Source organism: Urocitellus parryii, chromosome 2, assembly GCF_045843805.1.
Source record: "Urocitellus parryii isolate mUroPar1 chromosome 2, mUroPar1.hap1, whole genome shotgun sequence".
NCBI lineage: Eukaryota > Metazoa > Chordata > Mammalia > Rodentia > Sciuridae > Urocitellus > Urocitellus parryii.
In genome coordinates, this window is record NC_135532.1 from 80,397,485 (window position 1) to 80,424,310 (window position 26,826).

At 45.4% G+C, this 26,826-nt stretch overlaps 1 protein-coding gene across 2 annotated transcripts; it reads left to right on the forward strand.

Annotated features, from left to right (window-relative positions):
- Window positions 1–380: 380 nt before the first annotated feature.
- On the forward strand, window positions 381–26,431 carry Il17d (interleukin 17D). 2 transcript variants are annotated; one of them, XM_026394957.2, is made up of 3 exons: window positions 381–1,949; window positions 2,322–2,617; window positions 25,731–26,431. In XM_026394957.2, exons 1-3 carry the CDS (start codon window positions 1,935–1,937, stop codon window positions 26,047–26,049), a joined length of 630 nt encoding a protein of 209 aa, XP_026250742.1. In that variant the 5' UTR covers window positions 381–1,934; the 3' UTR covers window positions 26,050–26,431. The 2 variants fall into 2 exon arrangements, with proteins under 2 accessions (XP_026250742.1, XP_026250743.1); XM_026394958.2 differs by having other exon boundaries at window positions 381–1,602.
- Window positions 26,432–26,826: the final 395 nt, after the last annotated feature.

Genomic DNA, 26,826 nt, shown 5'->3' on the forward strand with positions numbered 1-26,826 from the left:
CACTGTAAAAAAGAACAAAACCATTTGCAACTGTTTATAAGACTTTGCTTCACTGTTAAATCTCACAGATGAATTTTGTATTCTACCAAATGGATAAGCATTTTCAGTATTTGTGATCTTGTACAAAATGAAAACTGTTGGAGACTATTTTCTTTCCTACTTCCAAGATAATCAGGAAGAAGTAGGAAGCTGTTTTGTTATCAGACAATGGAAGATATTTTGTCAAATACATAAAATATTCTGTGTTACCATACATGAATGGCTGTTGTAATAAGACATAGTGATTATTCCCATGAAACTCTTACAATGATACTCTCTCTCTTAAAGGACTTCCAGGTTTTTTTTCAAAATAGAAAATAAGCAGTATTTGAGTACTAATGCTTTTATTCACATTTTACAGGAAAGGAAACAAACAACATGAACAATTTATCTGCTATCAGAAAATATTTTATAACCCAAAATAAATGTTTACTCACTAACAGTTGTAAATTGCTTAAACTGGAGATTTCAGAGGAATTTTTCACAGTAAATAAAATGATTACTAAATTCTTCAGTTACAGAACATTCAAGGCATGTGTTTTTCTACACAGCTTAACTGAAATGTAGTTTAACCAATGGTTTACAATTTAGTCAAATAACAAAGCTGCAAACCACTGAGGGAGTCATAAATTATATCCTTTGCACTTTCAAAAAGCTTTCAGCTGGTATTGATCATTTGTTTTTATTTTCGAAGCATAACAGCTTTAACATAATTATATTCATTAGTCTGACACCTAGAAAGCAATGAGCATTGATTTGTACAATGAACAAATGAGCAAGTTTTCTTGTGTTCTTGAATTATAATTCCTTCATTTGAGTATATTCAATTTATTCACATAACATTAGGTTCATTTTACATGACTGGGACACTTAGAATTTAGTTAACAAGGGGTAGGAAATCTCCAACATTGTAATAATAGACCAAGTGATGCCCACCTACAGCCAAAAGCGTCCGATGGGGAAGTATATAATTCTTTGCTTTCAGAGTTGATAAAGAGGCACATGATCATTGTATGGGTGTTTAGGAGAAAGGAGAAACAGACTCCCCTCACTGCAATAAAAAATAGATATTTCAAAAATTTCTAATGTTTCTTCCAACTAATGTTTCTTCCGTATTAGCTCTAAAGAGACTCTAGGTTTTGAGTTCATCCTTTTCGCAGGTGACCCATTCTATCCTTGGATGACTTTAATTCCTACAGAAATCATTTTCCTGAGCCAGAATTCGCCTCCCCCAACTTCATTCTGTAGGCCTCACTTGTCTGCTCTGGAGACCTCTAGGCCAGTTACCACCTCCTTCTTCAGCCAGTCAGGACCGCACCAGTCCACTGGGCAGTGCCAGATCCACTTCTCCTCCTCCTCCTCCAGGACACACAGCACAACCCACAGTCTGCAGCTCTGGGACACCGGGCACCTCGAAGCCATACAGCCGCCGGGTCCCAATCCACGAGGCGTGGAGCCCTCAGTTTGTGTGGCTTTAAAATTTTATTTCAGCTAAGGAATCGCTGCATAACACCGTATCATAACAAACGTGAAAACATTTTCGGGGAGATGTTGGGAACACTGGTGAGTACATTTCACGAGGGACAAAATGTGTGACATTCCTGGAGGCCAAGGGTGCAGAGCCGCTCCGTGACTGTGAACCCGGGCTGCGTCCGCGTCCTTCGGTGCCCAGGAGACGCCGACGCAGGGGTCTGACAAGGCGTCAGGTTCCGGGACCCACGGCCCGGCCCCAGCGTCCCCGGCCGGGAGCCCACGCGGGCCGGGCGCCGGGGGCGGGCGGATGACGGCGTGGGGGCGTGGGTCTGCGAGGCGGCGGGTCCGAGCGTCGCTGGCACGGGGCGGGCTCCCTCGCTGGCCGGCAGGCGCGGCGCGCGGAGCAGGGGGCTGGCGCGGGGATGGCGCACCCGGGGGTAAGCGGCGCGGGCGGCGTCACAGGCACTCGCAGCCCGCCGCGCAGCAGCCCGGCAGGCACACGCACACGTGCACGCGCGCCCCGCACCCGACCTCCTCGCGGCCCCGGGCTCGGGGCGGCGGCGGCGGCAGGGGTCGGGGGCGCGGGGGCCGGCGCCGGGCGGGGCCCCGGGGACCCCGCGGGCGGCGGGCCGGCGGGGAGGGCGCTCGGGGGCCGGTCCGCGCGGCACCCATTCTCGGGAAAGGCCTCACGGTCTGCGGTGCGGCGCGGGGCGCCCGCGGGCTCCAGACGCCGCGGGCGGGACGCTGGCGCGGGGCGCTGGGCGCCGGCGGGCTCCTCCGGCGGGCGCTGAGCGCGGCCTGTCCCACAGGTCTGGATGCTCGTGGCTGGCTTCCTGTTGGCGCTGTCACCAGGCCGGGCGGCGGGCGCTCTGAGGGCGGGCAGGCGCCCGGCGCGGCCGCGGGGCTGTGCGGACCGGCCTGAGGAGCTCCTGGAGCAGCTGTACGGGCGGCTGGCGGCGGGCGTGCTCAGCGCCTTTCACCACACGCTGCAGCTGGGGCCCCGCGAGCAGGCGCGCAACGCGAGCTGCCCGGCAGGGGGCAGGCCCGCGGACCGCCGCTTCCGGCCACCCACCAACCTGCGCAGCGTGTCACCCTGGGCATACAGGTGAGCCGGGCCGAGTTGAGCGAGAGGATTGGGGCGGGATCGGGTCTTGCGGGAGCAGGTGGGGCGGGGCAGGGTGGGACAGGTGGGGCGGGGCCAAGCCTGGTGGGAGACAGGTAGGGAGGGGCGGGGCCACACCGGACAGGACTGATGGGGCAGGTCAGGGGGCTGATGCGGAGCTGGTGGAACAGCGGGGTTCAGAGCAAGTCATTTCTACAAAGGCCTACCACACTTCCTTGTAGAAATCCTGCTTCGCCTTGTTTTCTCTTACATTATTTCTTATGCATCATATATTTTGAGCACCTATTCTTTGTCAAGTACGTAGTTAAATGGGTTCCATGAAGAACCAACCCCAGGGATCCTTTATTAATTTGGGGTTCTTCATAGGAGGCCTGTTGAAGTTGGAATGTGGAAGTCTGCAGACATTTCTTGAGAGCCTGTGTGATCTCCGCTGCTTGACATTGAGCCCTGAGAGGTACCCTCTCAGAGCCATTTAGCTTACAGTCTCGGGGAGTAGAAGAAATAACTGGGAAGGAAATCATAATACAAGGCAGAAAGTTTCAAATGCATGGTGGTTTAAAGGTGGGTGTGGGGGAGTTGCATTTTGGGGAATGAAAATGGCCCTCAAAATGAAGAATGAGCAAGATTCTGAGACTGACCTAGAAAAGAAATCTGTTACAGTTTGGATCTAGATGGTCCCCTGAAGATCATGTTTTGAAGACTTTGTCCCCAGTGCAGCAATGTCCTGAGGTGGAGCTTTGGTCCTGGGAAGTGACTGGATCATGAGGGTTCCAACTTCATTAGTGGATTAGTCCATTGGTGGCTAATGGCCCCTTTCTCAGTCTCTTTTCACTTCCTGGCTGCCATGAGCCGAGCAGTTTTCCTCTGCTGCATCTACCCTTCCATCATGATGTTCTGCCTTACCTCAGGCCCAAAGCAATGGAGATAACCATGGACCTAAACCTCTGAACCGGAACCAAAATAATCCTTTCTTCCTTATTATATCAGGTATTTTGGTCACATCAACAAAAAAGTGATTAACACTAGGTCATTTTGGAAGAAAGGAAGAATATGCTTAAAAGGAAGGCTGAGGAATGTTGGGAATGGGCAGTGAGGTTGGGCTAGGGTGTTCTCTGCAGACTGGAGTGATGTCCCCTGGCCTCTAGAGGAGGGGCTCCCAGTATGGCAGGAGAAGACAAGAACAGACCTAAAGAGGGAGCTCTCACACTGTCCAGAAAGAGCTGCATCTTGGTTGATGAGAAACCAAGTGATGAGGTGGTTTGAAGGGAAGGACTGCTTATGGCAAGAGAAAGAAAAAGCATGGTGTCCACAGAGAGCCTAGCTCTCTGAGGAGCAGGGTGAGTGTGTCATGGGGAGGCTGTGCTCAACACTTAAGCAGTGTTCAATGCTTGAAACTCACCTAGTAGAATGTTTTGTTCTGTGGTGCTGGGGATCAAACCCAGGGTCTTATACATGCTAGGCAAGTGTTCTACCACTGAGCTACACCCCCAGCCATGTAAAAATACTTTGGATCAACAAAGACATGTAGCCACTGTGTTCTAGAAAGATACATTAGCTTTCCATTACTTTAATACCTGAGATAATCAACTTATATAGAGAAAAGCATTGGGGCTGGGGCTGTAGTTCAGTGGCAGTGTGCTTGCCTAGCACGCATGAGCACTGGGTCTGATTCTTAGCACCACATAAAGACAAATAAAATAAAGGCATGCTGTCCATCTACAACTACAAAAAAAGAAAAGAAAAGAAGTGTTATTCTGGCTCATGGTTTTAGATTAGATGGATGTTCCAGTCCTTGGTTAGGCAGACACAAGGTTTTTAGACTTCTGGTTGGGGTGTGGCAGTATGGCCAAGCAAAACCACTCACCTTGTGGCTGGAAAGCAAAAAAAAAAAAAGGGGGGGGTTCCAAAATTATCTTTGAGGGTACCTCCCCAATGACCTAAAGAACTTTCCCTAGGGGCATGGGAAGTATGGAGGAGCTTTGGATTGGTCAAAGGGGAGGGGTTATGAGGATAGAAAAGATGGTGGAATGAGATGGACATCATCACCCTAGGTATATGTATGACTGCATGAATAGTGTGTCTCTACCCTATGGACAACCAGAGAATTGAAATATTTCACTCCATTTGTGTACAGTGAATTGAAATGCATTCTGCTGTCATGTACAACTAAGTAGAACAAATAAAAATTTTTAAAAGAAGAACAAATTTTAAAAAAAAATTTTTTTAAGAAAGAAACCCTCCCTAGACTCCGCCTCTTAAAGGCTTGACTACCTCCCTTGGGAGCAAGTCTTTATCACATGGACCTTTGAGGAACTGTTAAGATCCAAATTATAGCAGCTGTCTCCATGAGGAATAGAGAGGGAGATACTAGATAGACACGCTGCAGTGCTTTTGGCAGAAGGCAGTGAGATTCTCAACTTGCAAAGGAAAAAGGAACACTGCAGTTTCCCTTTCACACTCAAATGTGAAAGGTCCTGATTAAAGAAGGAGACGTGACTGGGTTCAAGGGTGATTCATTCTACTTGAGAATGAGGGAAAAGAGGTATAAAATGGGCTTTCTCCTATACCTACACCTGCTGTTAAATGAGGTGGGTGGTTTGCTTTTACTTAATACCACAGGCTGCCCTGGGATGCTAAAATTTAGGGCCTCCTTCTACCTGGCTCCTCTGCAGAAGACTAAGGCCTTCAGAGAACCCCTGTCCACATGTGAGTTAGGCCCATAACCCCTTCTGCCCACATCTTGTCATTCATTTCATTCCTTCAGGACACATGTCAGCCCATTCTTTCTGGTGGCTCCCTCTCTTGCTTTTCCTCTCTTACCACCACTTCCAAGTCCCAAAAGTATCAGCTAATCTATTATCCTTCTCTTTCCAACCTCATATTATGCTTCTGATGTGCTAAATAGAATTGAGAGAAAATCTCTTGAGACAATAGTCTGACTTCTCTGCACAGAAGCTGCTGCCTTTGCATCCTTCTATAATAAATTCTAGTCTCTCCAGGCAAAAGGATGCCTGAGTTGGGCTGAAGATCCTGTGGGTCAAAAGATATCCCTAACACACAGCAGGGAGTCTCAAGCTCTGTTAGCTGTGTTTGCCATGTTTGTAGCTTGAGTTGTCAATGTTAGTCCCCTTTCTATTACTGTGACAAAACACCAGAGAAATTATCTCTTTTTTTAAACTTTTTATTTATTTATATGGTGCTGAGGATTGAACCCAGGTACTTGTATATGCAAGGCAAGCGCTCTACCACTGAGCTACAACCCCAGCCCCCTGAGAAATTATCTTGAAAGAAGAAAATAGTTATTTTGGCTAATGGTTTCAGAGGTTTCAGTCCACTGTTGATTAGCCTCATCATTTTGGGCCCATGGCAAGGAAAAAAACAACAACATGATAAAGAGCATGTGGTGGAGCAAAGCTATTCACCTTATCATGGTCAGGAAGCAGAGAAAGAGCTGGCTTTTATAACAAAAGCTCCTCTTCCCAAATCCTTTAAGTGAGGAATCCCTAAATGGATTAATCCATTTATGAAGTCAAAGCCCCCATGACCCCGTGATCTCTGAAAGGACCCACGTGGGAACACTGCTGCATTTGAGACCAAACCTTCAACACATGAGCCTTTTGCCAACATTTAAATCCAAACTATAATATTCTGTCCCTGGACTCCAAGGGTTCCACAGGCTGCCCTGGGATGCTAAAATTTAGGGCCTCCTTCTACCTGGCTACTCACCTGTCCATCTCACAATTCAAAACACAACCAGTCGTCGATCTCTAAGAGTCCTCATAGACTTAACAGTTCCAACATTACTCAAAAGTCCAAGTCCAAAGTCTCCTCCATGACTTCAGGCAAACTTTTAGCTGTGAGCACCTCTAAAAATGATAATAATCAAGTTACATACTTCTAATATACAATGGTGAGGCTGATAGAGGGTAAATATTCTCTTTCCAAAAGAGGGGAATGGAACATGGAAAGAAGAGGATGTGACCAAAGAAAGACTGAAACCCAGCAAGGAAAACATTAAATCATATAGCTCCATCTCCTGCATCTGGGGAATATGGTAGCATTATGTGAGTTCTGTGGACTTGGGTAGCCCCACCCCTACAGCTTTGCTGTCTGCAGCCCACATGGTGTTTTTCTTAGACTGACTCTACTTGCTGCCTACAACTTTCCTTTCCACATGTTCCACATTTCTGATATCTTAAACTTCCTACAGCCTTGATGTCAGCATTGTCTTCACTCTTACAGCTTTATGCATGTCCTACCAGGGCCTGCCTGTAGGAACTCTGAATCTGCCACACACTTTCTGGCTTGCTAAACTTTCCTTTGAAAACTCAGTGGAAGCCTCTGTGATCCTGTAACGCTTGCATTCTGCATGCCTGCAAAACCAGCACAACGTAGATAACATCAAGGTCAGCTGCCAGCAGCAGCACTAGCTGGCCCCATGGCTACAGAGACCTTGGAGTGCCTAGATGGCTGAACACAGGGAAGCTCATTTTTAGATGGTCCTGTGGGAGCTGGGCTCCCTGGAACTCTTCTTCAAGCAAAGTCCTTCAAGTGATTTACACTTTTACACCCTTGAGCCTTCAAAGGGCAGGTTTTTGCTGACTCCCCAAATGCCCTCCAATTGTCCTGGAGCCAAGTACTTGGCTTCTTTTAAATGATGCTACTGTTTTTAACAACCGCACCCTTCTTGGCTACTTCTCACTTCTTTTTTGGCCAAGTTACAAGTTTTTCTAATCTTTCTGCTCTATTTCTTGTTATAAATATTGCTAAAACTAGCCAGTAATATCCATGTCACTGCTTGAATGCTGTGCTGCCTTGAAATATCTTCTGCCAGATTAATTACTTTTAATCTGAGCCTGACACAAACTCTCTCAGGGCATGGACAAAATATAGATAAATTCTTTGCTAGAATATAACATGTGAATGGCCTCAGTTCTCATTACCATCTGAAACCTCATGAGCTCAGCCTTTACTGTCTGCATTCCTATCAGCATTGACTTCTGAGCAGCTACCAGAATCTCCCATTAAACTCTGCTTACGATATTCTGAACTTACTCTAGTCTGCTTCTCCAAACATTTCCGAATCCTTTCACAAATCAGTTCCAAAGGCTTCTGAATCACACTGTCACTTATAGTCACAGCAACAACCAATGTTGGTACTAATTTTCTGTGTTAGCATCACTATGAGAAAATACCAGAGAGAATCAATTTAAAAGGAGGAAAGATTTCTTTTGGCTAACGGTTTCGGCCCACGGTTACTTGGCCCCATCACTTTGGGCTTATGGCATGGAAAAACATCATGGCAGGGAGCATGTGGTGGGGCAAAGCTGCTCACTTCATGGTGGCCAGGAAGCAGAGAGGGAGCTGGCTTTTTTTTTTTTTTTAATGTTTCAGAACTTTTATTTGTTTATTTCCATGTGGTGCTAAGGATTGAACCCAGTTCCTCACACGTGCTAGGCAAGCACTCTGCCACTGAGCTATAGCCCCAGCCCAAGAGAGCTGGCTTTTATAACAATCTAAATCCATTAAAGCTATGAATCCATAAATGGATTAATCCATTCATGATCAGAGCCCTCATGATCCTCTCATGTCCCAAAGGATTCCCTTCTGAACACTGCTGCATTTGGGATCAAGCCTTTATATGAGCCTTCTGAGGACATTTAAGATTCAAACCATGACAGTGGTATAAGCAAAATGGGGTAATAGAATGCAGAGCAAATGTTTCGGGAGGAAACCAGGAGTTCCATATTAGGCTGGTTAAATTTTGTTTTTGTTGATTTGGTAATTGCAGATGGACAGAATGCCTTTTTTTAAAAAATGTTTTTAGTTGTCAATTTGTTTATTTATATGCGGTGCTGAGAATCAAACCCAGTGCCTCACACACACTAGGCAACTGCTCTGCCACTGAGCCACAACCCCAGCCCCAGAATGCCTTTATTTTATATGTTTATTTTTATGTGGTGCTAAGGATGGAACCCAGTGATTCACACATGGTAGGCAAGTGCTCTGCCGCTGAGCTACAGCCCCAGTCCATGGGCTGGTTAATTTTTACCTGCCTGAAAGACAAATAGGTGACAGTCAGCCATGAATGTGAGTGTTGGAGCTAAGGAAAAAGCCGGCTTAAGTACAAACTGGGAGTTAGCAGCCCTAGAATTCTGCACATAGTTATTGATTGAGCTGCCCTGGTTATAGGCTGACACGTGTATATCCCCAGGTCACCTGGGAGAGCAGGAAACAGTGATAGCAAAGAGGACATGGGGTGTGATCAACACACTGCATTGGTTGGTCCTATTGATGCTGTTCTGATCTTCCTTATATGGATCCTCAAAGCTGAATGGTCCCAGGAGCAGGACAGCTGTATCCAGTGGCTTGAGGCATCACGTGCATGTTTTTTCATATTATTTAGCAACAGTGATGAGATTGTTTTTCCCGTGAGCAAATGTGAACTAGGTAGCCAATGCCCACTGGAGGAAAGGTGGTCTTCAGGAGTTGGTACTAGGCCACATCTCCAGATTTCTGGCCACTAAAGCTGGCCCTGCTTTCCTGCCGGGAGACCACCTCTTTGCATCTTCCTTTGATCACCTGTCACCATTTTGTGTTAATGGGAAGATTTAAAAAATGTGAGATCCTGTGAAGTGCAGAGCCTCTTCTGCAAGAGGTGTTGTGGAAGGACTGGCTTGGTCTTTCAGTGGAGTTCTCAGGACTCTGGCCTGGATGAAAGATGCTCTCCCACAGGCCCATCAGCTTAGGTTCAGAGGTGTATCATTCTCCCCATATCTGCAGGTTCTGCATCCATTCATCCAGCAGATCAAAAATATTTGGAAAAAGCCAGGTGCAGTGGCACACACCTGTAATCCCAGTGCCTCAGGAGACTGAGGCAGGAGGATGGCAAGTTCAAAGCCAGCCTCAGCAAAGGCAAGACACTAAGCAACTCAGTGAGATCCTGTCTCTAAATAAAATATAAAATAGGGCTGGGGATGTGGCTCAGTGGTTGAGTGCCCTGAGTTTAGTCCTGGGTACCCCCTTAAAAAAAATTGGAAAGAAAATTGCACCTGTGCTGAACATATATGATTTTTTTTGTTATTATTCAACTATTTCCTTAGCATTTACGCTGTTAGGTATTATAAGCAACCTAAAGTTGATTTAAATATAGGAGGATGTGTGTAGATTCTTTGCAAATAGTATTTGAGCATTTTGGTATCCTCAGGGGTCCTGAGCCAATCCCCTGTGGATACTGAAGAGCAAGATAACTATATTTCTATAAGCAAAATGTTGTGTATGTGCGGGGGGAGATCAAGAAAGATCCATTGTTCTAAGAAAGATAGGAAAGCAGACTGCAAGTCAGAAATACTAACTGGCACAAAATGGATCACTTTTAGGTGGATAAGATGAGTTTAAAAATAGGCATTTGGAATATCAGCAGGCTTTCTGTATGTTTGGGGGAGAGGTGGATCATGGTATTGGGACAGCTGGGTTGCCAGCTGGAAAAAAATACAATTGGATCTCACTTCTATGTGAAGATTAAATTCCAGATGATTCAAAGATTTAAAGGTGAAAAATAAAATCACAAAGAAGGAGAAAAACACGAGCAATTATATTTATAATCTTAGAGTGGAGGAGGCCTATTTAGTAGGTCATAGTCCCCAAATGTCATAAGAGATAAGGTTGAGAAATATAATTACATAATTGTATACCATTTTTCTTGGCAATATAAAATAATAAAAATACAAGAGCAAACTGGGGGAAAAAATTAATTACAACCCATGTCACAAAAGGCACATTTCCTAAAGAGTTCCCACAACCAATAAGAGAAAGACTGTTAAGGTCATGGAAAGATGAGCCAAGGGCAGGGATGGTTCCCAGGGAAGGAAGTTCAGATGACTCATATGCTTGATAAAGCATGAAAAGCTGTTCACTGCAGGCATAGTAAGTGAAACGCGTGTTAAAACCATATGAGAATCCTTTTTTTAATACACGCATTAGGCTACTTTGCCAAGGAAAAAGGCATTCTACAGTAGAGGAGTGTGAATTGACACAACTTTTATAGAAGACAATTGGATATTAGCTATCAAAAAAACATTTTTTTTTTAGATGGGGGGGGTCTCACTATGTTGCCCAAGCGGGCCTTGAACTCCCAGGAGGATTGCAATCCCCTTGCCTTATTCTCCCAAGTAGCCAGGACTATAGGCATTTGCCACTACACCTGACTAACACATTCTTTTTTAAAAAATATTTTTTAATTGTCAGTGGACCTTTATTTTATTTATTTATATGCAGTGCTGAGAATCAAACCCAGTGCCTCACACATGCTAGACAAGCGCTCCACCAGTGAGCCACAACCTTAGACCCATATTCTTAAATTCATATACCCTTTGACTCAGCAGTTTCTCATCAGTGTTTCTCCTATGGGCCCACATGTCCGAGTACCAAATGATAGGTATGAGTTCATTATTGTAATGGCAAGGGATTGGAAACTGCTTAAATATCTACCAATAGACAAGTTAGATAAAATGCTATATACAACTATAAAGAAGAATGAGGCACTTCTAGAGTACCTAAGTAGATCAATCCATCACCGGCATAAAGCAGGGAAAGGTGTATATCACATTTTGTTCTTTCTAAGAGAGAAACTGACATATGTATATGATAAAGGATTTTTTAAAAAGAAAGAAAGAAAGAAACAGGGTCTTGTTATCATGTCCAGGCTGATCTCTTGGGCTCAAGGGATCCTTTCGCTTCCACCTCCTGAGTGGCTGGGACTACAGGTGTGTGCCACTATGCTAAAGACATTTCATTTTTAAAGATCAGAAAGAGAAATTTCCCAACCATGAGGGAAAAGCAGATACTGAGGAAATAAAGCCTCAGCACATCATGGCCTGGGACACATCAAGAACCTTGGTGAACAAGGAGCTGTTTGCCCTTACAGACTGTGGGTCTGGCAAAAGAGGCACCCTGAACATCGGGGTGGAATTTTTCAGAGCCCTGTGACTCCACTTCTGGACTGTGTTATGATGAGGAGCACAGGCCTGGAGATCAAGAGATTGTCCCCCAGTGAGAAGTCCAAAATGGTAGAGCTAGGATCTCATCCTGGACCCCTCTGATTCCATGGAGCCAGGGCTCCTGCCTAGTGTGGTATTTAAAAAAAAAAAAAATTCAACTCCCAGAATACAAAAATATTTTCTCATTTACTTTGTGGCATAAAGTTTGTTTTTCTTTTACTTGAAAAACAAAATGCCAAAAATAAAATAAATTTGCTCAGTATGATTCTTAAAAGCCACATTAAAATACTGATAAATATATTGCAAGGACGCTGAGGTTTATTAAGGTTTTAACGACACAACACCCACATATACTGAAGCCCCAGAGATAAACACCTACTAATACTTGAAGTAATTTTAAGTTGTTTATATTTTTCATTTTTGACACATAGTCTAAAGATAACTTTTCTCTAGGATATGAATAATGTACAACAATTTATTTTTAGGCTTTATTTGTTACCCTTTTTATATAGTTCTTTTCCTCCACAGCATCTAAGAGACTATACCTAAATTTATTTTGCAGTAAACAGTTCCATGGATAGCAGTAACAACAAGGAAATAAGTGGAAAGAAAAACAGGACAGGAAGCAAAGAGAGAGAGGACAGGGGATGGGGAAGTCAAGTGACTTAAAAATAGGCATACAGGCCACTGGGGAGTGTGAACAGGCAAAGAGGCTGTCCCAGCAGGCTGATGCAGGTGCAGTTGGGTGCCTTAGGCAGAGCAAGCCTGCAAAGGAGAGTCAACCTAGCCCAGGCTGCAATACCTGGATGTCTTCCTGTGGAGAACTCAAGTTGCCAGAACTTTCAGCAAGTGACTTTGGGAAGAGGAGAAATCTGAAGGAAATGAATTCCTTGATTGAAAAACACAGACACAAATTAGTAATATTAAGGAGCTGGAAGTTACCTCAGCATCCACCAACAGGCAGGTAGAACAAGTAGATGAATACTGACAGCTGTAAAGAAGAATGCTGCCCATTCAGTGCACCTGAGAACATCTCTACTTATTAAACATCCTGAGCACTTCAGCACAGCTTCTTCTACCTGTGAGTTGGGCAAGGTCATCACTGCCTTTCTGATGGGCCATTCAGAGTGACCCCATGCTCTAACAAATCCATCATCTGGTGTTTATTGATGCTGCACTTTAGCAGTTTTCACTGGGAAAATGCTGAATTTTATAAAAGGAATATTTTTGCTCACCACTCCTCTAACCCTTAAGTTTAGCTAATCCAACATCCTGTTTTTCGTGTGGACTGTCCATTAATTGTTCCATTTTTACCAACATAGAAACTTAATGGCATATTCACTCATCAAATATTGACTGAGGGCTGTGCAAGGCCCAAGCAGGAAAAGAGGAGAGCTATGGGCTGTGAGCTTCCCTCCTAAAATTCACCTCACTTTCTCTCCATCTAATACTTTTTTATCAAAGAAATATAATATTAGAGAAAGAACAGTTAAGAGTGTCGTCATCCCTCCCTTCTCCACAGTTTCACGTCCTGTGGTTTCCTTCAGTCTATGTCCGAAAATATTAAATGGATAATTTGAGAAATAAACAATTCCTAAGTTTTAAGTTGCATGCCCTTCTGAATAAGGTGGTAAACTTTCTTGCCATCCCACCCCTGCCTGGGAGGTGAATTGTCCCTCTGTCTAGTATACCCACACTGTATGTACTACCCTCCTGCTAGCCACATAGTAGCCATCTTATTAAGTTGACTGTTGTAATATTGCAATGCTTGTGTTCAGGTGACCCTTATGTAGTAGCCTAACACTCCATCACACTGCTTACGTCATCCACCTCACTTCATTTCATCAGGCAGGCATTGTATCAGCTCATATCATCCCAAGAATTGTGAGTTTAGTATAGTGAGATATTTTGACAGACTGCATTCACATCACTTTTATTATAGTGTTAAAATTGTTCTGTTTTATTAGTAGTTTTTGTTAATATTTTATGGTGCCTAATTTATAAAGTAAATTTTTAATAGGTATGCATGTATATATAGGGAAACTATATAATATATAGAGTTTCCTACTATCTGTTTCAGCTTCAGCTCATCTACAGGGGGTCTTGCAGGGTCAGTATACCTGGTAGATCAGTGAGGACTGCTGTATAACATCAGGGAAAGTTATACAAGTAGCCTTTTAAAGATATTCCTGTTCATCTTTGTTCAAATGCATCATCCCTCTTTTATGTACTTCCAAATGTGTGTGCCAACACTAAGAACAAAGGGTTCCTGCTGAGTGAGAAGCCCCATGGCCTGAGCACCCGCAGCCAGGTAACAGGGTTCTTTCTGTCCTTCCCTGCCTTGGGCTCCTGTCAGCAAAGATGTTTGCAGTGGCAACTGTGGACAACAGGGGGCAGCACCTTGCCAAAATCCAGTCTAATCATCTGTTCTGGGGTGGCCCGTCCCAGTGATCTTTAGAATTTGTGGGGTTGGGGATTCCTATTCTTTTTCTATAATTTTTTCCTTAGTATATTAGCTCTTTGCTGGGCACCTCCTTCATACCTATGGGTTACTTTTATGACTTTAAAACTAGCCTTTCTGTCTTCAAAGAAAATCTGTATAATTCTGGTATAGCTATATATCATATCTACTATACATATCTCTCTATCCATATAAGCATGGGCACAGTATCCTATCTGCACAATATTATAATGATAATGTTCTGTTAAGAAAAAAAAGGGAGATCTAGAGAAAGGGCCAGGAAAAGAGAACAGAACAGAGTGTGACTGGCTGGAAGTCTCCGTTACAGCCAGAGAAATGGAGGGCTGGTATTGTTCATCCTTATTCTCTGTGGTAGAAAAGGAGACATGCATTGGTTAAAGCAGCTTACATAAAAAATGTTGGTATTTTTCCCCCAAAAAAAATATTTTTTTGGAAAAGTGACCTTGAGCCATCCAAAGTACAGCTCACTTTTTCCCTCTCTGGGTTTCTCAAAATACATCAGGCTCTGCTGTACCTATCACTGTTTCACAGAGTAAAAATAAAAGCATTGTCATGGAGCATTGTCATGGGATTATCGTTTTTGCTTTGATGGTTATCTCCCTTGAGGGCCTGGGTTTTACTTCAGCATTCCTAGAGCAGCCAGGAGGGATGACAATATATCATTCCTTGGGCTCCTCTATCCGTGTTCCTCACCTGAATAGAATGTGTGTGCCCTTCATGCCAATAGAAAGATTTGGGCAAATGCAGGAAGTTCCTTGCATGCCATAAAGTGACATTCCTCATGGTGTCTGTCTTCCAGAGATGGCACATGAAGAATGTGAAGGAGGACAATAAGGACATTGCTCCCTAACTTACTAAGCCATCAAAGAGAAAATACCAGGAACTCTCCTGGAATTAAAGAAAGAAGCTAGGCTAATGTGATGTTAACTATCTCTCGTGGCCTGTGTGTGGTGACAGCTGACTCCCTGGGGGCCAGGTGGGCTTCTCCCTTTGTGCACAGGGGCACCTCCCTCATGCCCCAAGATCAGACACACCAAAGATGGCTCTGAACCCACGTTCTGCAGCTTCCCCAGGGTAGAGAGCTTAGTTATCCCATGGGCATGAGTTGTGTTTTCCTTTGAAGAGAGTCTCCCAGCTGTGCCCAATGCGTGGCATTTGCCATGACAAAAGAATAAAAGCCTTCAAGAAATTGGGTCTTTCATTCTCATTTCTCTTTCTTTCCCTCTGCCATAAATTTTTTCCCTCTTGAATTATCTTCCAAATTCTTTTCCAAAGCCTGAATCTCTCCTTTTCCAGACCTCCCAAAACAGCAGATTTTACATGAAATGAATGGATTTCCTGGTTGTAAAATTGCCACACCAGGCGCTTGTCTGGTTGCGAAATATCCACAAACTGTAGAGCCGAGTCTTAGGTCTGTGTGGCCCATGTAGCTTGTGGTGCAGGCAACTAGGCGAATCCAGCTGAGCTGGGTGACTGTAGGCCAGCTCCCTCCCCTGTCAGTGACTCAGTTTCCCCTCATGAGTGAGGGGAGAGTGGGCAGGCAGAGCCTTCTTGCTCCTGGTGGCCCTGAGCCGGCTTGTTGGCAGATGAGCAGGTTCTCTCTGGAGCCCTTTTCACTGGCTCAACTTCAGGCCTGGCCTTGGTGCCAAGTTCAGGATGGCACCGAAGGCAACCGAAGTCCCCAGATGGAACAAGACCGACCTCTAGCTCTCCTTGGCCAGGTGAATGCCCTGGGGAACTGTGCCCCGGTCAGGCCTGCTGCAATCCCTGACTGATTTTTCCATGCCCTCTTTCATGAGAAATGCACACTGATGTTTTCCTGTAGGGGCCAGAAAAGCATTTTTCAGAGCTTCTTGGCAGCATGTATTTCAGCTCTTTGGCTCCCTCCGGCCTTAGCAGATGGAAAGAGGGTGGAGCTGATGGGCCTCCTGGCTACAGCTTTCCCCCAGAGGGAAGCTGTGGCCTCCAGTGTCCCCAGTTACCCCCTGATCAGCCAATAAGGCCCCCTGAACCTGGCCCTGTAGTTGGGGGGGGGCTGTGGTACACAATGAGACTTTTGTGTAGCATCACAACCATGCAGGGCATGTTCTAAAGGGAAAATGAGAAGATGGAAGGTTAATATAAACCCTGGTTTCTTTTTTCAGTGCTGGGGATGGAACCCAGGACCTCTCATATGCTAGGCAAGTGCTCCATCACTGAGCTGTATCCGCAGCCCTAAAACCTCTCTCTTAATACTCATTACTTCTCTTAAATGTGGAGACCAAAATGGCTTGTATAAGAGCTATCTTTGAGAATTATCTGGGGAGCTTTTAAAAGAATACCAACAGCCTGGCCCCATTCCACAGCAATTAATTGCAGATCTCTAGGGGTGCGGGAACAGCTTCACTATTTTGAAGAAACTCATTTATGTGCCTCCAACTGAGATGCTAATGGCAATGCTAATTCTTGTTGGATTAATAATGTTTTTTTGCACGAATTAGACTTTGCAGCATAAGACACTCCTGGGCTGATATGGTCATGAAATCCAAGCACCAGGAAAATGCAACCATCCAATCATTTGCCATCAGCTGCAATCAGTATATAGGTGGTTAACAGATCACAAAACACCCTGTGGCAACACCAGTTAACTACTGTTGACAGTGCAACCAGGAATGAGTTTCTGTTGATTTATGTCAATTAGTGACTCCCAGTTTAAATGAACAAAGCAGATCCTTTGGGCAGCATGTGAAAATGGAGCTTCTCAGCAAGTGTGTGTGAAGTCTGAGAATCCACCTTTTTTTCTGTTCTTTTTATATATTTTTTTTTCTATTGACACAATAACCAGGGCATACTGTGATGATCTGATGTATGTATACATTATGTAATCAACAAATCAGGATAATTAGCATATCCGTCACCTCATACATTTATCATTCTCTGGGAATCTGCATTTTTAAGAAGAGCTCACATACAGTTCCAAGGCAGGTGGCACACTTTGGAAATCTTGAGCCACCTTCCTATCTCCCTCAGTGAGAGGGGTTTTTCAGAGAACTCTCCATTCTTGACAAGGGAAGCTGTTTGTCCCTCAGTGTCCCAGGGGATGCTAGGCATCTTGGTTTTTCCATTTATATTAATGTCTTTATATCCAGTCTGTTCCCTCATTCTTCTCCCAAAGTGCTGTCTCTGCCTCTATATAAATTTCAGAGTGAGCTCATCAAGTTCTTAGAGAAGTCTTACTGGGATTTTAGTTAGAACTGTACTGATTTTAAGACTGATTTGGGGGCAATTCCAAGACCTTTGAGATTCAATGTGTTTATTTCAAGTTCTTTTCTAAGCACAAAACACTGAAACAAATACCACATCCTTGGTCCTGCCTTCAGGAAACTGGGGAAGAGCCTTCCTCTTCATTTTGCAAGGAACCAGGCAGGTTGGACTGATTTACCCAAGGTCACCAGTTGGACCAAAATTTCAAGTCTAAGACTCATATCAACTCCATCCTGCCCTTTTCAGAAAGTCTTAACTGGGCTGAATGCACCGACCTTCAGAGCTGATGAATAACATGGTGGAAACTATTTTGTCTCTATTTAGATCCTCTGGTATGAGTGGGTTTCCAGATAGGAATGGGGAAGGCATTTCCCCCCAACTTTGTTCCTGGGGTTGGGGTCTTTGAATAACTGTGAGGGGAAACAATAATACTCAGCCTCTGCTACTTTGAAATGGAAATAATTGAAAGTTTTGCAAGGTGGGAGGGTGGGTGGGCCACATCAAGTTTGTGCCAGTAATGCTCCAGCTATACTTGGGCATCAGATAGAACACATCAGGTGGCCATTCCTCCTGGGAATGTGCTCATTGTTCTCTGAGCTGACCTCCGGAACTGCTTGGAATTGTTTCCTAACATGTCCAGGCCCCAGGGGCAGCACTCTTTTTCTGTCTCTGCTGTCACTTACATTCCTCCCAAAGCTCAGTTTCCATCACCTCTAATCATCCCTGGAGGACTTGTCCTTTGTTCTTGGATTAAGCCAGGCCAGCTGTCACTCACTCAAGCCAAACTTCACACGTGGCCCTGGCCACTTCTGAGATCCAGCAGAGGGGAAAAGTTGATGTGTTTCAAGCATGTCCCTGTGCCAAGTTTGCGCAAATCAGCATGCAGAAAATGTGGAGACAAAAGAATGATTGCTCCCAGGGAGGCAAGGACACAGTGCAGAATTCTTGCTGGGTTTCATTTCCATGTATGGGAAAAGAAAGGTTTCCAGATGGAGTGTCTTTCTGTTTCTTTCCCATGGCAGTTTTTTGAAACCAAAAGGCGCTCCTGGCTGCTGATTTCCCCAGATTTCAGGCAGGAAACTGGGGGCACAGACTTGAGTTCAGTGTCTGTGCCTGGCTCTGCTGAGATTTCCCGGGTTTCTGGCATGACATCTCCAGCTCTAACCAGCTTCCTTCCAAACACACCAGGCTATTCTGTCTGTGGCACTGGTTCCGCTGACATCAATGCCATGGCCCTAGGCTGGTCCATTCATTGTAAATGCCCCCCACCTTCATCGGGTCTTTCTGTTGTAAGAGAACCCTCCTAGTCTGTGCACCATTTGAAAACAACTCATGTTCATCCTTCTTTTCATCTCCCAGGCAGAGATGAAGAGGAAGGGCAGGTGGCTTTTTTTTTTTTTTTCAGTCCTTAGCCAAAAGGGTCATAGTGAGGGTCAAAAGGTCTATCCTAGGGACCAATAAGATATTTGGGGGATGAATATTTTCAGTCAATGAGCCTCTGACCATCATACATCCAAGCAACTGTCTTTCACCTACAAAACTAACAAGGGTGATGCACAAGCACCAGTTGCTTCTGAATGACACCCAGGGTGATGGGACCTGCGTAGCTACCCAGACACCACATTGTACAGAAAGACAAATCTTAAGTGAAACTGAAAGGGATGGTCGATGCCAGCAGGTTAAGCCGACATCACCAAAGAGGAAATCAGCACCTAATGCACCCCAGCCCTTTAGTGCGCCTGTAATTTACTCTCTGTCCTGCTGTTGGGTAACTTTCCTCCAGGAATCTCAACTGTGCTGGGCAATTCATCCTCCATTCCTGGTTCCCAGGGGCTGCAGGGTTCAATCTCCACTTTCTGCTCCGCTTCCACCTCGAATTTCTCATGAGATCGCTACCCCCACACACACGTTCTCCCACTCGATATTCACATGGCACCCCCCACACATTCACACACATAAACTCTCACTTTTCATATTCACACATGCTCACACACATTCATACACACCTACTTATGTGCCCTCACATTAACACACATATACCCACAAACATGCTGTTTATACTCACACATGCAAATGCTTACACTCACACTCTTTCCCACATGCTTACACCTGCTCAGGTATGCAATGCTTATATCACATGATGACATGCTCACACTTGGATATGCTCACACACAAGTTATCACAGTCACACTCACATATCACTCCAGCTGCAGTTTTCCACCCACTGCAGTCATCTGTTTTCTGGCTCAGGTGTGTGTTGCTGCGTCGTATTTGCAGGTCCCTGAGCCTTCTTCTTTGCTTAGCCCTCTTGTCTTTTATCCTCATCTCCAATGTATGTAGAGCATTTCCTCAGACCCCTCATAGGGTGTTCTTGTTTGGATCTGGAATGTCCCCCCAAAGCTCATGTGTTGAAGACTTGGTCTCCAATGCAGCCATGTTCAAGAGGTGAGGCTTTGGGAAGTGATTGTACCTGAGGGCTCTGATGTCACCAACAGATTAATCCACTGATGGTTGAATGGACTACTGGGAGGTAGGACCCAGTTGGAAGAAGTAAGTCTCTGAGGGCATGCCCACCCCTGATACACGCACACACACTTGCACACATACTCACACTCTCTCTTTCCCTCTCTCTCTCCCCCTCCCCTTCTTTCCCCCTTCACCCCTTCCCTCCCTCCCTCCCTCACCTGCCTTCCCTCCCTTCCCTATGCCACAAGCTGACAGCTTTTCTCTGTCATGCCTTCCATCATGATGTTCTGCTTCACCTAGGCCCAGAGCAATAGAGCCGATGGACCGTGGGCTTAATCCTCTGAAACTGTGAAACCAACCTGTCTTCCTCTAGGTTGTTCTTATCAGATATTTTGGTCACCGTGACGAAAAGCTGACTAACACACTGGGACTGGCCACAGTCCCTGAACCTGGTATCACATGGAGCTGACAGATGCCAGCCTGTCCTGCCCACAGACCTGTGCACTCCTGGAGGGCACAGCCCAGATCTGTGCCCTGCTTATTACCATCTCTCCATCTCCTGTTGGCCAAACGCAGAGGGTACCCAGCGACCTCCCCAGTGTTCAGCAGTCTCTGTTAGTGTGCACCTCTTCAAGTGAGGGCGCTGTCAAGCCACAATGCATTAATACACTTTAAAATCAATACTTCCCTAATATCTACCTACTCACTCAGGTTCAGATTTCCCTGATTTCTCTCCATCAGGGAGGTTTTTGAAATTTAAAATTTTCCTCTTTATTTTCAACTGTTCAAAGTAGCAAAACTGTTGTAAAATTAGGACAAGAAATTCCCATACACCCTTTACCCAGGTGTTCCCAAATGGCAACATCAATAGCCAGCAAATTAATCAAGATCAGGCAATGAACATAGATAGGACCCTGTCATCTAATCTGCAGACTTCATTCAAAGTGCCCTCCTAATGCCTCTTCTCTGCCCCAGGACAGTGGTCAGTTGTTTTGTGGAATGTGCCTCAGTTTGGATTTGATAGGTTTTTAAAGCAACCAAATAATTGATTCCTGAGACAGAAACACATGGGAAAGGGCAGAGGCTCCATGGGTCTTCACTGCACCAGGGCAGTGATGCTCCTGGGGTTTGTGTCCCTTTCTCAAGCCCTTTTAATATGTAGGTTCCCTCCTAGTTTTTCCTCTTGGAAATCCTATCAAGTTTCCCACCTTCATATTGCTTTGCTGTGGTTTGAAAGTGTTCCCCAAAGTTCATTTGTTGGAAGTTTAATTCCCAAACTCACAGGTTGATAGCATTTGGAAGTGGGTTAGATGAGGTCACGAGGTGGGGCTTCCTGGGGCTTCCTCTTCCTTATAAGAAGAGGAAGAGAGACTTGAGTGGGCGCCCTTGCTCTGTCTCACCATGTGCTGCCCTGCACTGTGTTATGATGCAGCATGAGGCCCTCCCCAGATACTGAGAAGAGACCAACTCCCAGCTCTTGGGCTTCCCAGTCTCGAGAACCATGAACTAAATTCTTTATGTATTACCCAATCCCAGGCACATTGTTAGAGTAATGACATACAGTCTAAGACTTTCCATCCCCATGTCTGATAAACTGGTTCCAATTCAAGTTCAGCTTTTGACCACCTCTCTCTCCATCCTCTGCCTTTCTTGGCCTCAAGGATGTCACAGGATCCACACTCAGATTTCTTCCCCTCAAAGTTGGTGACCTCTGCTCCTTCTGTTCTCCCTTACATGGTCCTCTCTTAGTCACCATCTGTATACCAGTAATTCAAAATTAGCTTCAGCTAAGATCCCCCTCTTGGGCCCCAGATGCTGTTCCTCCCCAGAGATGAAGGGATCTCTCTAACCGTACATCTCATCAGGTCATTTCCCGTCCTGTTGCCTTCAGGGTCCGACCAGAATTCCTGAGGGATGTGCATTCCTGACAGGGCGCAGCTTTCTTCATCCCTGTGACCTTCTCAACTTGTACCTCCCCCCTGTACCTACTCCCTCTATCCTGTACTTGGACCTCCACCCCAAAGGCTCTTTCTCATTTCTTCATGTAGATAAATCCAGTCAAGAGCCACCTCTTCCTAAAGCCTCTCACAGGCCAGGTGAACTCCTGTTATTAGTCTGTCTCCCTCCAGATTGTGAATCTTGGAGAGTGGGTATGTGTTTTGTCTGTATCCCTACTGCCTGAAAAAGCCCTCAGATATTCAGTGGATAAATGTTGAAAGTGATATTGTGAATACTAACTATAAATCTCTTTCCTTCAAATGTTGAGTTAAGGTCTTGAATTGACCTTGGGTTGTGAGGTCAGAAGCCAACACAGGCAGACAGCTCCCAGCTCCTGACTCTTCCTTTGCAGACAGGCTGGAATGGGCCAGGAGGAAAAGAGGAGAAATGACCACATAGTCTGACCTTTCTGTCCAGGGCATGTTACCAGAATCCTAGGCCAGAGGCCTGACTCTGGGGTCCAACAAATAAGGTGCAGCCGCTTGCCCCAAACACTAAGCAGAAAAGTAGTGGTGAAAAGCAGGAAAAAAACTTTAATCAGTACAGTTACACTAGGAAAATGAGGGGACCCACAACTTTAGCCCTGTCTGCAGGGGACTGACAATGACTTTGATGTTAATAGAAAGAGAAATGAGGGCAAAGATTGGGGCTTTGCATAGCCAGAGGTCCTATGCAGCTACTAAAGCAGATGATCTTGATCAGGCATGAACTGTCCATTCTTATCCGACTGTGCAGTTTGGTGATACGACAGCTACTGTTGCCTGGGGAGTGGTTCCAGGATATTACAAGATGTTTATCAATCAGAACTTGTTTTAGTAAGCTTTTTTGTTTCTGTGACCAAAAAGACCTGACAAGAACAAAGTAAGGAGGAAAAGTTATTTGGGGCTTATAGTTTCAGAGGTGTCAGTCCATAGACGGCCAACTCCATTGCTCTGGGCCCGAGGTCTGGCAAAACATCATGGCAGAAGAGTGGGAAGGAAGAAAGCAGCTCAGGACATGGCCACCAGGAGGCAGAGAGTTGTGCTTACCAGAGACAAAATATAAACCTCAAAGGCATGCCCCCCACTCCCCCAGTATTCACCCTCCTCCAGCCATACCCTGCCTACCTAGGGTTAGCACCCAATTAATCTCTACCAGGGGATTAGTCCACTGATTGGGTTACAGTGCTCATCATTAAATCATTTCACCTCTGAACCTTCTTGCATTAACTCACATGTGAGCTTTTGAAAGGACACCACCATAATGGACCTGTTGTTCCTAGGATCCAAGGCAACTCATAGCAAAAGAGACCGATGCAAAATGGAGGCAGAGGTTCAGGCAAAAGTAAAGAGACTGAGTCTTTGTTACAGGCAGACAGACAACATAGAGTTCTGTCCAGAGGCACCACGTGTTACAAGAACATGGACAGGTTTTTGTTTTTCGTGGTGATGGGGATTGAAGCCAGGGGACTTGCACATGCTGGGCAAGTGCTCTATCACAGAGCTGCATCGCCAGTCATGTTACAAGGATATGAAGAAAGAATTTAAATTCTCCTGAGGAAATTTGGAAACCTTTAAGATAATGATTTGAATTGGACCTGAATTCACCGAATAGGCAAGAATTCAGTAAATTGTTACTGGTTTGGGGGGAAAAAGGACCTTAAGCAGAACTTAGCTGTGGGATGTGAGGAACATTCCCCTTGGAACTCCCAGAGTATAGGAGGCTTGAAAGAGAAGACAGTGAGGGAGGTAAGGACCAATCTGGTGGCCTTTGAAAGCAAAGCACAGGGTTTGAGTGATGGGTACATTCCAGTGGAGAGGTACTAAGGGGGGATGTCAGGAGGCTCACAACCCTGGAAGACTAGGGGGGATGGTTTCCTCAGTCCTGGCAAGGATTTTCTAGGCTCATTATGCTTCCAAATCACAGAAAAAAACAGTAGTGGGGAGGAGCATAAAAAGTACCCTTTCAACTATTCATGTGCATGTGGAGGGAAGAATAAGTGGACAAAAAAATGTTGTTTATGTTAGACAACTTTTGCATTTTGCACTGTCCCCTGCACCCCTTTATGAGCCTTCATCTGGGCTCTCTGCACCCTAGAACAGCATAGGAAGGGAGTCAAAGGGGCTCTACATCTAGCAGGAACTCCTTTACCCCGAGCCTCCACCCCCAGCTTTCTGGCCCACACCAAGCTAAGTGGGCAGTATCTGCCCTCCAGTTCCTTCTTTCTGCAGACCCACCGTCACCTCTATTCAGCACTCATCAGCCCCCAGACCTGTCACTGGTCTCTCTTCCTCCTTTAGTCTGGGTTCTCTGAATGTACTTTCTAACTGGAAACCTCTCTGAGTCACAGTTTTTAGTAGTGAGGAGCTAGATGAAAAAGAGTCCTCAGGATTCCTAGGACACTGCAAGGTGGGGTGGGTCAGGTTGAGGCAGGCACTCTAGTGCCCTGCTGTGGCACCGTCTGTGTTGAGCCGGTTGGGGTCTGGAACCAGATGGCACAACCTGCACATCTTGGGGTTAGGGTGGAAAGATCTGCAAACCCATCTGTCTACCCTTCCCCAGGCCCCACTGAGCTGAGAGGCTGCTGTAGGGTCTTGTGAGTCTTCCTGGGCTGGCACATTGTGGGTCCTCAAGTATATGTATATTGCCAAGCAGGTGAGAGAAGTTAAAGACTGTGGTTGTGGGATTTTAGGATCTCTAGGACTCTGTCCCTGAAGAAAGAGAAGCGGATTCATAAGAGGATTGCCCATGTTTTAAGTGGGCAGATTATTGGAACAAGAAATGAGGGTCATGGCAGTCCAGTAAGAAGTGGGAACAGTGCTTACTTCTATAAAGGGAGCTTCCTGAGGTCTCCTGGGCTCCTGTTTGATTTGGTAGGGCTGTTCAGGTGGATTGTGGAGGGCAGCCTGGTGCTACTTTTGCCTCCTCCCAGGAAGCCACCTGGCCCAGCCAACCAGCTCATTCCTTGGCACCTGGCCCAGGCTGCTCCAGAGGTACTGACACTCAGTTCTTGGCATTTGATCCCAAAATAGGAAGCCCAGAAGGAGAATGAAATTTATCCAATTTAAACCAGTTTTTGAATATCCCAGGCCAGCCAGTCCTGCCCTCTCCTTGTGCCATGTGGGTTCCTTCAAACAGAAAGGCATATGGACCCCAACAGACAGATGGACACAGTCACCGTGTACTTCAACACAGATGTCCTGCAGTTGCCTTTGCTTGTGGTTCTGCATCAGTGTCTCCCCTTCGTGGCCTCTGTACCAGCCTGCGCATCTTCTGTGACTGGCTGGTGGAGAGGCCCCAGAGGCGGCCCCAAGCAGACACTGGGTCTCTTTCTATTCCATTGGCCCCTGTGCATGTGCAGGCTGCCTAGAATTTTTTTTTTTCTATTTACATGATTGCAGACTTTAGGTTAATTTTATGGGTTGGCTCAAGAATAGATATAAATGCTGTCTTCAGCATTTAAAATATAACAAAGCAGGGCTGGGGATGTGGCTCAGCGGTAGCGCGCTCGCCTGGCATGCGTGCGGCCCGGGTTCGATCCTCAGCACCACATACCAACAAAGATGTTGTGTCCTCCGAGAACTAAAAAATAAATATTAAAATTTCTCTCTCTCTGTCTCTCCTCTCTCACTCTCTCTTTAAAAAAAAAAAATAAAAAAAAAATAAAATATAACAAAGCTCAAGTGTATCTATTTCAGCGGGGGGCCTCAAGTTGACACTAACTGTATGATAAGATCAGATGTAAGGCCTAGCCTCCTCCTCAACCCATTTCATTTAATCAATAATCTCAACAGAGTGTTTGCTATGCTTCCCACCTTTTTTCTGTCGTTTGGTCTCAGAAGCACAAACCTTGTAGAAGCTGTCCTTTCTCCATGTGTGTGTCAGTTGCCCCCAAATCACAAATTAATCCCTCAATCTCTCTTTTCAGAATTTCCTATGACCCGGCAAGGTTCCCTAGGTACCTGCCTGAAGCCTACTGCTTGTGCCGGGGCTGCCTGACTGGGCTTTTTGGGGAGGAGGACTTCCACTTCCGAAGCACCCCAGTGTACATGCCTGCTGTCATCCTGCGCCGGACCTCTGCCTGTGCGGGCGGTCGCTCAGTGTACATGGAGGACTACGTCACCATCCCAGTGGGCTGCACCTGTGTCCCTGAGCAGGAGAAGGATGCAGACAGCATCAACTCCAGCATCGACAAGCAGGGTGCCAAGCTTCTTCTTGGCCCCAACGACAAGCCGTCTAGCCCCTGAAGGACACCTGGGAAGGGTTGGGGGAAGACTTGGTCAGCCGCCTGTGCACAGTACACGTGCAAGGAAAATGGACCCAGCCCAATAGGAGCAGTCTTTCAATGTAGAATAGTTGGCAGGTTATCTGACCCAAGTATTCCCTGGTTTTATTTTATTTTTTTTAGGCAAAAGTGGGCACAGAATTATTAAAGGCTGATGGGAAGATGACCAGGTACAGGGCATCGGTGTGGTACTGGCATAAGGCCAGCCACACAGAACTCAGTAGCAGGCAAGTGGGTTTGGAAATGGTTTCTTCAGGCTTCCTGTGATTGCAGCAGTGTGTGTGGCTGTGTGTGCTCAGCAGTTAGGTGGTTGATCCAGGAAGGAGATGCAGATACATAAGTTTTCTTTAAAATCTTTTTTAAAAAAGTAGAGTACATACTACTTTTTAAAGCAACTGTTTTGAATAGGAGCAGAAACTATTTTTATATTAGCAATTTAGAGCAACTATATTTAATTTGTTTTTTACTTGACATATAAGCAATTTATAACATTGTTTTCCTCTGATAGGATTCTTTAGAGGCGTATTTGGACTCATCAGATAAACTCTTTTCAGCTTGCATGTGGCCTGGGGCTCTGAATTCAAGCTGCCCGCCCTTGGCTGACAATAATGAAATGGACATATCTGAATTTGACCTATTCTTTCTTCCACTGAAAGTCTTCACAGGCCAACAGATGAGCAGAAAGGATGCCTAGAAGTGAATTCCACAAATCCAAACTTGTTTTTATTCAGGAGTACAT

Excerpts from the sequence above, each read along its gene's own strand:
- Il17d (XM_026394957.2), top strand. Across the intron at positions 2,618-25,730 it reads GTGTCACCCTGGGCATACAG|AATTTCCTATGACCCGGCAA; the intron begins GTGAGCCGGGCC and ends CTCTCTTTTCAG.